This window comes from Scyliorhinus canicula, chromosome 13 (assembly GCF_902713615.1).
Source record: "Scyliorhinus canicula chromosome 13, sScyCan1.1, whole genome shotgun sequence".
Classification (NCBI taxonomy): Eukaryota; Metazoa; Chordata; class Chondrichthyes; order Carcharhiniformes; family Scyliorhinidae; genus Scyliorhinus; species Scyliorhinus canicula.
The window spans coordinates 83,437,470-83,450,796 of NC_052158.1; the positions used below are offsets into that span (position 1 = coordinate 83,437,470).

At 41.5% G+C, this 13,327-nt stretch overlaps 1 protein-coding gene across 5 annotated transcripts in view; it reads right to left on the reverse strand.

Moving 5' to 3' along the window:
• The window catches only part of cab39 (calcium binding protein 39), an 80,926-nt gene that overhangs the window by 41,986 nt on the left and 25,613 nt on the right, over nt 1-13,327 (reverse strand). For all 5 annotated transcript variants that reach the window (XM_038815063.1, XM_038815064.1, XM_038815065.1 and 2 more), the window contains one exon: nt 9,314-9,454. In XM_038815063.1, coding sequence (XP_038670991.1) covers nt 9,314-9,427 — 114 coding nt within the window. In that variant the 5' untranslated portion in view covers nt 9,428-9,454. The remainder of the gene's footprint in view (nt 1-9,313; nt 9,455-13,327) is intronic.

A 13,327-nucleotide genomic window follows, 5' to 3' on the forward strand; every position in this document is an offset into this window, starting at 1 on the left:
TTCCAGTTCCACGCCCACTACCAGAAGGACAAGCCCAGCTAAGCAGCAGTCACCACTTCAAACCCAAGAGATCCTGAACAGCGGCCACTGTTTCCTGACCTAAACCGGGTGCCCGAAGCTCAGTACAGGTTATCTTAGTAATAATGTAGTTAACTAGTAGCGTTTATGTTGCATGATTGATTGTCTGTAAATAAAGTACCCTTGACCTTGAACCAACTAACTGGTGTTTGACTCTTTGATCGATAGCCGGTTGAAACTTGTGGTTTCATTCGATACCTGGCGACTCTAAGCATTCGGACATAGACAATATAGAAAGAAGGCAAATCCACTGATTGCCCTAATTGGAACAGAGCCACAGAAAAGACCAAGTCGTAGAGCGAAAACGCACAACAGTGGGACCAAATTAGCTGTACACCAGTCCTCCAGTACTTTCCCCGTGGCCAGAGAGGAATTAAAAATTTGGCTCAGAGCCTTTGCAATCTCCTCCCTCATCTCCCACAACATCCTGGGGCAGTTCTTCCGGACCTGGAGATCTGTCCACTTTTAAGCCTGCCAACACTCCCTATGACAATTTGCTCAAGAACCTCAGTCTCTCCTCAAGTTCTATATCTACCTCCTAACCCCCAATCCAAAACCTTTTTTTGCAACTTGTCTATTTCTTTGTCCATAAAAAACTTAAATTGTACCATGTTGTGGTCACCATCACCAAAATGCTCCCCCACCAACACATTCGGCTTCATTCCCCAGAATTAGGTCCAGCACTGCATCGTCCCTTGTTGGACCCCCGAAATTTTAAGAACTCACTTCATCCAAGTCCTTCACACTATGACTAGTCCAATTAATGTAGGAAAAGTTGAAATCATCTAAAATAGTTAGCCTATTATTATTTTGACACACCTCTGAATTGTGTACACATCTGCTCCTCAATTTCCCACTGACTATCTGGGGATCTATGATAAATACCTAGCAATGTGGCTGTCCCTTTTTTTATTACTAAGCTCTACCCACAAAGCTTCATTTGATGCCCCCTCCAAGATTTCATATCTCCTTACTGCAGTAACTGACTCCTTAACTAATAATGCAATGTCACCTCCTCCTCTGGCTCACCTGAAGATTCTACATCACAGGATGTTGAGCTGCCAATCCTGCCCCTCCCTCAACCACGACTGTGTAATGGCTACTATATCACAATTCCATGTATCAATTCTCTCCCTTATCTCATCTGTTTTACCTATAATACTCCTTGCATTAAAGTAGAGACCATCCAGCCTCGTCTTACTCCTTTGAAACTTACTGCCGTTGTATTCCCTCCTACTTGATTGCTTTTCTGTGTTATGCTGTGCTCCTATTCTGCCAAGTCTGTGTCCCCTCCCCTTGCCAAATTAGTTTCAACTCCTCCCAAAACCACTAGCAAACCCTCCAACAAGGATGTTAGTCCCTCTCTGGTTCAAATGTAGACCAGCCTGCTTGTACAGGTCCCACCTTCCCCAGAAACTTTCCCACCTTCCCCAGAAACTAAAACCCTCCCTCCTGCACCAATACTTCGGCCACACATTCATCTGCGCTATTTTCCTATTTCTGTTCTTGCTAGCACGTGGCATTGGGAGCAATCCAGAGATTATAGCCAGAGAGGTCTTGCTTTTTAGACTACTGCCTAACTCCCTGAATTCTTGATGCAAGGCCTTATCCCTCTTTCTACTTGTATCATTGGTACCAACAGGTACTATGACCTCTGCCGTAACACCCTCCCCCTTCAGGATGCCCTGCAGCCATTCAGTGACATCCCAGACCCTGGAGCCAAGGAGGCAACACACCATCCTGGAGTCATGCTGACAGCCACAGTAGTGCCCATCTGTTCCCCTGACTATAGGATCCCCCATTACTATTGCTCTTCCTCTCTTTCCCCCCTCCTCTGTAGAAAGGCTGCATGTAGTGCCAGAAGCTTGGCTCTGTCCGCACACCCTGGAGGAAGCAGCCTTATTGGCCTCGAAAATGAAATACCGGTTTGCGGGACAGGACCCCAGTGGACTCCTGAACTAGCTGCCTATTTCTCTTGGACTGGTGGTCAACTATTCCCTTCCTCAAGTCCCTTCAGCTGCGGTGTGATCACCTCTCTAAATGTGCTATCCACGATGCTCTCAGACTCGCGGATGCTCCAGTGTCTCCAGCCGCCGTTCCAGCTCTGAAACACAAGGTTCCAGGAGCTGCAACTGGACACACTTTCTGCACACATGCTGGTCTCACTGGAAATGTTCCCAGATTCCCACATGGAGCAAGAGCATGGCTTTGAGCTCTCCTGCCATGACTAAATCCTTTAAATTTAAAACATTAGAAGACAATTATACTTCAAAAGTAAATTAACTAAGTCCCTACACTTGCTGAAACAATGACTTAGAATTCAATCTAGTTTAAAAAAATACCCACTAGGACTTGCTCACTATTCAACTGCACTCTTTGTAAACTCCCGGCTCCCCACACACTTTGAGGAGCATGTCACTCCCTCCTCACCGAATTCCCTCAGTCACAAAACTCCCACTTTAGCACTCTAATGCAGCCCAAAGTCAGCACTCCATTGCAAACCTTCAGAAAATCCAAATATAGCACAATCCACCAGCTTGCCCTCATCAATTCTGCTGTTTATATCCTCAAAACGTTTGCAACAGGCTTGTCAAACATGATTTTCGTTTCATAAATACATGAAGACTCCAGTCAATCCCATCATTATTTTCTATTAGTCCATTTATCACATCCTTGATAAGATTCTAGCATTTTCCCTTCTACTCTAGTCAGGTTACAAGTCTGTAGGTTCCCTGTTTCCTCTCTCCCTTCTTTCTTAAATAATAGGATTACATGTCTACCTTCCAATCAGCAGGTACTATTAGAGAATCTCCAGACAGCTCATTCAACACTTGCATGTAGATCATCAGGTCCATGTGATTTTTCACCCTTCAGTCACATTAATTTCTCCAGCACAACTTTTTTACCATTTCTAATTTCGTTCAGGTCCTCATTCTCACTAGTCTCATGGTTCTCCAGTATTCCTGGATTATTTTTTTTTGTATCTTCCTCTGTGAAGACAATCAAGTATTTGTTTAGTTTCTCTACCTCTTTTTCTGCCCCATTATAAATTCTCCTGTTTGTGTCTGCAGTGGGCCCATATTTGTTTTTGCCATTCTTTTCCTTTTTACACATCAATGGAAGCTTTTATAGCCCTTATTCATTTTTCTCGCTAGTGTACTTCCTTACTCTACTTTCTCCTTCTTTCTCAGTTCTTTCAGCCTCCTTGGCTGAATTCTAACATGTCCACAATCCTCAGGCTTACTTTTTTGGGCAACTTTATAAGCGTCTTCCTTTGATCCAAGAGAAGCTTTAACTTCTCTCATTAGCCATGGTTGGATCACCTTCCCATGTGGATTTTAGTGTCTCAAAAGAAATATGACTTTGTTGTAAACTATACATTAATTCTTTAAATGCTAGTCGTTGCCGGTCTGTCATACCTGTTAATGTAGCTTCCCACGCTACCAGAGCCAATTCTGTCCTCACACCACTGTAGTTTCTTCTGTTTAGATTTAAGGCCGTATTTCCGGAATTAACTGCATCACTTTCAAACTTGATGTAAAATTCTGACATATTATGGTCACTCTTCCCTTTAGGCTTGCTTAATAATATAACGATATTATTAATCTTTCTCATTGTACAATACTAAATCTAAAATAGCCTCTAATGGCTTCTGAACTCTAGTTGGCTCCTGAACATACTGTTCTAAAAATCCGTCTTGTGTATATGCCAGGAATCTTTCCTCCACATTCTCAGTGTTAATTAGGTTTACCTAGTCTGTGTGTAAATTGAAGACAATTATTGTGTTACATGCAGCTTTAACTTCATGATATATACCATGCCCTACATTAACACAAGTGTTTGATGCCCCACTAAAAATCCCCTACCAATGTTTGCTGCCGTTGCTATTTCTTAGCTGCACCTAAACTAATTCATCTTACTTCCAATCTAAAATTTTCTCTTTGAAATTGATTCTCTCTCCTTGATATTCCCTTGACATGACACATTTATGGATGCACTGTTTTAACATAAACGTAATTATTTTCCATAACAAGTAATACTGTTGCAAATATAGTTAATATTTTATGCAGCATTAAACAACATTGTCACTAAAAATACAATTGGTAAACTTCATGTTGTATTGTCAAGAAAGCAGGTCAACGCAGAAGAAGCCTCTTAAGTACCAATTACTTCATTCATCTTTCCGTTCAGAGATGGCTACCAACCACAAACACCTGCTGCTTCATATAGAAAGCCATTAAGTAGAAAATTAGCCTATGAACCGTTGGTGCCTAGTTTACCAATTTTCTGTGAATTCACAATTTCAGCTGTTGCCTTTTTCAATAATAACTCACTACACATGAACTCTAATCGGTTCAACATACTAAATGAAAATATGCTGCGGAATGCAATAAGCTTCTCGTGCATTAAGACAGGAAACATTTCAGAAATCAAGATACTGTAGATTAAAAAGTGAACCATTTGCAAACAAATTCTACTGATCATACATCTTAGAACAGCATCACAACGTTTTTCAAAGTACTTTGCAGATCTTAAGAACGCTCAACTGGATTCTTCAATACATATTCCATAGAACCACAGAACCTCTATATTGCAGGAGGCAGTTAGGCCCACCACGTCTGCACCGACCCTCCGAAAGAGCATCTATCTACTACCCTACCCAATCCTGTAACCCCACACATTGATCACGGTTCATCCACCTAACCTGCATAACACTGAACTGTGGGAAGAAACCGGAGCCCAGAGGAAACCCACGCAGACACGGGGAGAACGTGCAAACTCCACACAGTCACCCAAGGCCCGAATCAAACCAAGGTTCCTGCCGCTGTGAGGCAGCAGTGCAAACCACTGTGCCACTATAAATCTTAAATTGAAGAACTGTTCCCTAACAGACTAAAGTTGAAGTTCGAGACTTCTGCATTTCATTTTTAAAAATAAGTCTTTTTTCAGAATGCATGATTTATGTCACTTCATTCTTGGGCAGGAGAGAATTTTTATGTTGCAAAGCATGAAAAAGAGCAAATATGAAAACAAATTTTACTGAGTAAACGATTCAGATAAAAGAATGTCCTCAACTAACGAAAGCACAAAGGAGCCCCAGCAGAGCTGAAGTTAAAAGTGGTCAAAGGGAATATCTTCACCACCAATTCCACTGGCTGAAGCCATTGTTGGCATAAATGAAGATGTCTATGACTGTTGGAGGCCAAAAGTCGCATTAATAGGACATCAGTGTTAAGAGTCCCTGAGAGAAGCATGCTTGGCACAACCATCCATAACTGTTTCATGATCATCATCCCCTCAAAAGATCAAGAGTGGGGCTGCTCATTGGTAATTCTACATTGCTCATCTCCATTCATAGCATTTCTGAAGCAACCACCTCTTTGGACCAAAAATAAAGTCTATGAAAGGAGAACACTCTAAACCAAAGTCAAATTTCAGGGTTGGTACTCAAAAGAAAGTAGTCCACAAAGATTACAGATCTCATGCATATTTTAAATAGTATTTCATGGGGGGAGGGGGCAAAGGATAAAGAGAGGGAATAAATTGCTTTACTGGTTTCTCTGCACATTGGCGTCATCTTTCCACTTTGCTAAGATAATTTATATGCTTCTACGTGAAGCTGCAGTTCAGCTGGGCACGGAAACTCGAGAATCGTGAACTAGGGACTGAACCAGGCAAATGCACTGACTTTACTTACATGATAGCCTACCATCGAAGCCAACGATTAAACTTTAAAATCATGAAAGATCAAAAACATAGAACAAATTGATGGACCTGTTACACCCGGCAATCTTTCTCACCGTGATAAAACAAGTGCACAAGTTCTGGAAAACAGCAGATTGAGCATCAATATCTTTTGAAGAAAATTATGTAGTTCTCAAGAGACAAGTCGGTTATATTAGAAATCCTGGGATCACTAAGCATCAGAGGAGCTTCTGATTCAGAGGCAAGAGAGCTGTCAACTGAATCACAGCTGACAAATAATTAATTGGATGCAAAATGTTTTGAGATGTACTCAGGCTGTATTAAAAATGCAAGTTTTCCTCAAAGCCGCAACATCACAATTCTAGTGTTTTGCCTATCCTGATAAGCAAGTTGAAACAGAGTTGAGTCAGGAACATATTTTATGGATATGATAGCACCCAAGGAATTGACATTTCTAAGATCAACAAGTAACTGTTCTCATGTTGATCTAGCATACACAAGTGCTTCATTAAAAAGTTATGGACCTCCCAAGCACTATATATAAATACATACAATCCTCTAAAATATACATGTACTAGAACTGCTCTAATAATCAACCTCAGACTGTCTTGCTTTCAAAAGTGTGTACACTTGAAGAATAATTCATTTTGTGTCATGTGCTTTGGGATGTACAATTGACTGCATAAAGCATTAGATAAAATGTAAGTGCCTTTGTTCTCAATAAAGTTAAGATTAGTGGCAAAATGATTAATCCTTTTGCAAGGACATCATGGTGCATAAAAAATACACATGTACACAGGTAATAGGCAATTGGGGATGAGGATGGGGGTGGGGGGGCGTGCGGTGGGAGCGAAACCAATATGACTGCCTAATGAGAACTCTTGACTATGCTTCATTTTCCACATACTCATGCCACTACTGAGACAGAAATATCCCACTTCCCGCACAGCTCACAGACCAGGGGCGGGATTCTCCCCTACCCGGCGTGACGGGGGGTCCCAGCGTAGGGGAGTGGCACCAACCACTCCGGGGTCGGGCCTTCCCAAAGGTGGGGAATTCTCCGCACCTTGGGGGCTAGCCCCGCGCCGGAGCGGTTGGCACCAGAAGACTGGCGCAAAAAACCAGCGCCAGCAGCCTTTCAGGCCCGCCGCCCGGCAGCGGGGCTGGCCGAAAGGCTTTCGCCGGTCGCGATGCGCATGCGCGATGTGGGTTTCCCTTCCGCTTCCGCCATGGCGGAGGCTGTGGTGGCTGCGGAGGAGAAAGAGTGCACCCAGGGAACTGGCCCGGAGTCTGAGCGGGGGACCCCGATCGCGGGCTTGGCCACCGTGGGGGCACCCCCCGGGGTCCGATCCCCCCCCCCAGGACCCCGGTCGCGCCGCCGATCCCGCCGCCACCAGAGGTGGTTAAAACCTCGGCGGCGGGAGAGGCCTCCCAGCGGCGGGACTTCGGCCCATCGCGGGCCGGAGAATCGCCGCAGGTGCCTCGCCGATCGGAGTGGCGTGATTCCTGCCACCGCCACTTCCCAGGTGGCGGAGAATCTCTGCCACGGCGGGGGCAGAATTTTTGGCGGCCCCAGGCGATTCTCCGACTCTGCTGAGGGTCGGAGAATTTCGCCCCATATTAGAAACACTGCAAAGGCACAACTTGAAAAAGAAAACTCCTTCAGTGAAATTGCACTTACAGAAGAGTGGTGTGAAAGCTAGCATTTGACCAGCTTCATTTTTGCCTGTCTGTTTCTTCTCCCATATCACTGGCAATATTTTTGAGGGATTTAGACTTTGAAGAGGAACTGGTTTAATTAGGAGTCACATGAGATACCAGAAAGGTCCAACTGAATTCAGCAGGGAGCATTTCTTCCCTTCGCCCATTTTTCCTTTCCAGCAACCTTGTGGAAACTCCCACTACCGGTTGTTGTAAGAGGGGTCTTAACAAAATCATGCCACCTCTTCCTATTTGCATCACCTCTAACTACATTACTTTAAGTTGATTTTAAGCATGTTGATTCAGATAGAACATTTCTTTTGCTTTAACTTGTATTGAAAGTGAAGGATTTTAGTGCTAGGAAATCTAATGGTTTTGATTATTGGCACCGATTGATGGCATCAAGCAGTAATCTTCCCCCTTTATAATGCAGTTTAAAAAAAAATTAAAATCCTGGAACCCAACCCCTAATAGCACAGCAGATGTACCTAAACCACGTGGACTGCAGCGGTTCAAGAAGGCAGCTAACCACCTTATCCGGGGCAATTAGGGATGAGCAACAAACGCTGACCTAACCACCAAAGCCCACATCCCGTAAAATGAGTTTTTTTTTAAACTCGCCTGCTCTTCTTTGAAAAAGTGCAACCGGATGTTTTACATCCACCCGAGAGATGCAGATCAAGCATCAGTTTAACATCTCATTCAAAAGATAGCACCTCCAACAACTGCAGCACTTACTATCAGTTGAGATTTTTGTGCTCAAGTCTAGGAGTGGGTCTTGAATCCACCATCTTTAGACCCAGAGACAGGAACGCTGCCATATGAGCCACAACTGATAGCACGAGAGGATTTTTGCACTGGCTGGAGAGCTTCGAAACAGAGGGCAAGAGTCTCAAGGCAAGGATTTGCCCATTTATGACCAAGGTGTGGGAAAATGTCTTTACTCGGAGACTTGCGAATCTTTACAATTCTCCAAGAGTGTGGATGCTCATTCAGTGTATTCAAGACAGATTCTTGAGAAAAATCAAAAGCTACAGATAGGTGTGGAAGTTGCGTTTGCAGCTCATTCATGATCTTATTCAGTGGATGGAGCAGGCTTAATGGGTCATGTAGCCAAATCTTACTCCGATTATGGATCTGTCATAATCCAAACTAAGCATCAGAAGATATATTAGTGAGTAAGAGCCACTCGGTAGTATTGGCACAACACTGGTAACTGGCTGGATTTGACTTGCTTTTTTGGAGAGGATACAGCTGGGCAACTTGCCAGTGTCAAGTAGAGGTCAGCACTGCACTAGAATAGCTTGGCTAGGGGTGCGGTTAGCTCTAGAGCACAAGTTTTTAGTGGTTGTTGTCAGAGCCCATTGTCTTTTCTTTGTCCAATCTTGGTCACTAGATGTTCATTGCATGGCCCTGTAATCCCATGTATAACCACAGTAGAAATTACAAAATTGTAAGTTCTTTAATTCTATAACATGTAATGCAATTGTTCAGATAACTTATATATATTTTGCTCCAGCTCAACATTCCAGGACTCCAAATACCACTTGTCTATTTTCTGAGAAAGAGCAACAAGTAACTAATAAACAGTACAGGTAATAAAGCATTAAATTGTGCAGCCGTTTTGTTCCTTTTAATGTCAAATAGCCTTTACAAATGTAAGAATTTTCTATCTTAGAAGTTCAACGGCAAGTTATTTACATTTGCAGGTGCTGGAGAAAATGTGATGATTGAAATAAGCAGGCAAAAGTTAGTGAAATTCTCATTCTGCACTTTGATCAAGAAGGGAAAGAGAAATTAAGTGATGTCACATGCGACCGCACTGTACCTTTTCTGCTTTTTTGTCAGAGATATCTTGTTTTTCTAATACTGCCATGCTCTCCTTCAGATTTTTCACAATGTCTGCTGGAGACTTATGGGACTTGCCAAATGGAAATGGCATTGTTGCCAAGTGACAGGACTATTTTACCTGTCAAAACAAAATTCATTTTAGAAAATGTTATGAATACATTTTTATACCATAAAAGCACTACACATTAAGATTTTTCAAAAATGTTAACAACTTCCTTAACTTTTAAAGGACAAATTATTCAACTGTTTAATTTAATTCAATTCATGCCGAGGCAATTATTTGAAGGGCAGAGTGGAAATGTACATTACAAGTGAATTTTGAATACCGATCAGCAAGTATATGGACAAACTGATTTGAACCAATTTATTGTAATGATCACTAAAGCATTCCTTAGCAGCTTAGCCACAAACATTTAATAGTCTTCAATAACTTTGCAGAGTTCCAGAGACATGGCCCTTAATTAGTGTACAGCATCAAATGTGCAGCTGTAATCTACATTCACGCGTATAACCATGTTTATGCATTTCTTGGTAAATGGTTAAGTAATAAGCAGCGCAAACAAGTCTTGAATGTTCTACTTTCTTGGTTGGCCGGTTGGTAAAAATGGGTCCCCGGAAAAAAAGTTTGAAGAACACTGGTATAATGTGTCAGGATTAATTAATATCCTGAGTAAAGGCATCTCAGTGGCATTAACTACAATACGATTGAATTTTACATCCAGTTAAAAAGGGAGGAGTGGGTCTAATACTAGTATTTTAAACTTAAATAAGGACAACTATGTGGGCATGAAAGCAGAGATAGAGGTTAAAGGATAAATCAACAGAGAAGCAGTGGGGGCAGAATTTTGAGGAGATATTTCTGAATACCCAATCAGTATATTCCTACTATAAAGGGAAATTCTAAGGGGTTGACCCACCATCCATGATTAACTAAAGGAGTTACGAAAAGTATTAAATGCAAGGGAAAAGCATATAACTGCGCAAAGATGAGTGGCAAGTCAAATGATTGGTCAGAATATAAAGAACGGCAAACAATGGCTAAAAGGCTAATTATAGGAAAGAAAGAGTACAAGGGGAAGCTAGCTAGAAATGTAAACATTTTTGCAAGAGTTTCTAAAAATATTTTAAAAGGTACAAAGTAAAGTGAGTGTTGGTCCACTAGAGAATGACAATGATGAACTAATAGTAGAAACACATGAAACAGAAGAAGGAGGCCTGTAGATAATAATGGCAAATGAAATGAACAGATATTTTGCTGCTGTCTTCACTGTAGAAAATACAAAAAACATTCTAGGGATAGCTGTAAATAAGGATGTGGAAGGGAGGAAGTCAGTGAAATTACGATCACTGGGGAAGCAGTTACAACACTACAGAAGCAGTACTAAACAAACTGATGGAGCTGTGGGACAAGTCTTTGAAGACTTTACCCTCAGGTCTTAAAAGGTGTGACTAATGAGCTTGTGATTTCAAATAAACCTGTTGGACTTTAACCTGGTGTTGAGAGACTTCATACTCTGCCCACCCCAGTCCAGCGCCGGCATCTCCATGACGTGATTTATGATATAATAGATGTGAATGTGAAGGTATTAATTTTGTAAATTCACTTGATTCTGGAAAGACTCCATCGGATTGAAAAGTAGCAAATGTAACCCCTGTATTTTAAAAGGGAGGGAGGCAGGAAACAGGAAATTGTAGGCCCGTCAACTCGACATCTGTAATGGGGAAGGTGCTAGAATGGAGGCTTTTGGAAAGTTTCTTTGTATTGGGGCCTGCATGGTCTTGCTCCTAATGGGTCTTAATTTGACATACGAATTAGGAGTAGGTCACTTGGCACCTCTAGCCTGCTCCACCATTCCTAAATTGGGCTCTTAGAAAAACTCATAGTAATCAGGAAGAATGAACATGGTGTAATGAAAGAGAAATTATGTTAAACAAATTATTGGGGTTCTTTGATGGATTAACATGCGCTGTGAAATATGTTTGCCTGTGGACGATAGATTCCCTTGCCTAAGAAGAACCTATGGTTATTGGGGGTAGATAGGAATGTGGAATTCAAAACACAAACAGATCAGCCATGATCTTATTGATGATGGAGTAGACTTGAGGGGCCGAATGACCTACTTTTGGTCCTATTCATATGTTTGTAAGTACTTCAGATGTGGTCTCACCAATGCCCTGCATAACTGAAGCATAACCGCCCTACTCTTGTATTCAATTCCCCTCACAATAGAAGATAACATAGAACATACAGTGCAGAAGGAAGCCATTAGGCCCATCGAGTCTGCACCGTTCAACAATTGCTAATTACGTGCTGCACCTGCAACCTTTACAATTCATGCAGTCGAACATCCAGATCCCTCAGCATCTTGGGAGCTCTGTAATCTCTTTCACCATTTAGATGATATGCTTCATTTCCCTTTGTCCTGTCAAAACAGGCAACCTTACATTTTCCCACATTACAATTCATTTGCTAGACCTTTGCCTACTTGCCTAACTTATCTATATCCTTTTGTAGCCTTATTGCCCTCTTTGGAACTTACTTTACCTATCTTTGAAATTAGTAACCATACCATCGGTCTCTTCATCCATTTATATAAATGATAAGAATTGAGGCACACTACTTGTCACATCCTGCTGACCAGAAAATGACCAGTTTATGCCTACTGTTTCCTGTTATCTTCTATCCACACCAATGTTACCCCCTACACCGTGAGTTTTTATTTTCCACAATAACCTTTGATGAGGCACCTTATCAAATGCCCTCTGAAAGTCTACGTACATCCACCTGTTTCCCTATGTCCACAGAATCTGCTATTTCTTCAAAGAATTTTAATAAATTGGTTTCACATTTTCCTTTCACAAAACCACTGACTATGCCGGATTATCTTGAATTTATCTATGTGTTAAGCTAGCCTCTAGTTTCCTGCTTTCCTGTCTCCTTCCCTTTTACCATCAGATGATGTCAGGATCCAATTGGCTGTGATGTCCAAATAGACGAATGGTTCATTGGTCATATTCTAATATACAGAATGGGGTAATTTGGGAATGTTACCCATTATTGCTAGGAATCTTATCCCTCTAATTACCACCACTTTCAAGGGAGGATAGATATTTGGGAACAAATGTCTCATGATCTAGTTTCTAGCTCATATTCCGATTGACGACTGAATTGTAGCTAATATGTTCATAGCACTGACGATAAATAGGTTAAATCAAATATAGTAGGACCGAGAAGGACAAACGTACCGATTTTGTTAAGGAAGTTACACCATGGTCGATTGGCATTAAACTTTATGGAATTTAACCAAACAAAATCTATGATTAAAAGGGTTACAATAGCAAAGTCTAAGTGAATGTTAGCCTCACAACACAAGAAAAGATTTCAACAGTAAAACTAGCAACGCGTTCAGAGCTCCACCATTCACATCCTGTCTGGTAGTAAATCCATCTACCACGTTCGATTCTAACCTATTTTGTGACTATCTCTGAACAAATCAAATTTACAATTCTCACTCATCTTACATCCGCTCTTGCAACCTCCTATTATGGGCGTTTACTTCCTTCCATTTTCAATAGTGCAGCCTCAGTCTTCACAGCTTAATGAATAAATCCCATCTCTCTTACTCCTTCGCCAACTTCAGTTAGCTTAAAACAAAGTTTTTAAGCTTTCAAATCTGCTTTTTCTGTGCCTTGAGCATTGTTTTATGTTAAAAGTGCATTATAAATGCAAGTTGCAGTTAATTAAAAATGTGCAATGCAACTAAGCAGAATTGGTAACAAATTATGAGCTCAAATGACAGATTATAAATCATAGAAACTTTTATAATGAAGGAGGCCATTGGGCCCACATTGACCATTCTTTTATGAAACAAAGTAAGTCGTATCAATGTATAGATTTAAGATGTGGGCACTCGACCAGATCATCTCCAAAAGGTTAGCTGAAATCTGGCTGGATTAGCTGAATATTTAGTTTTCGGAAGCCCCCCCGTCT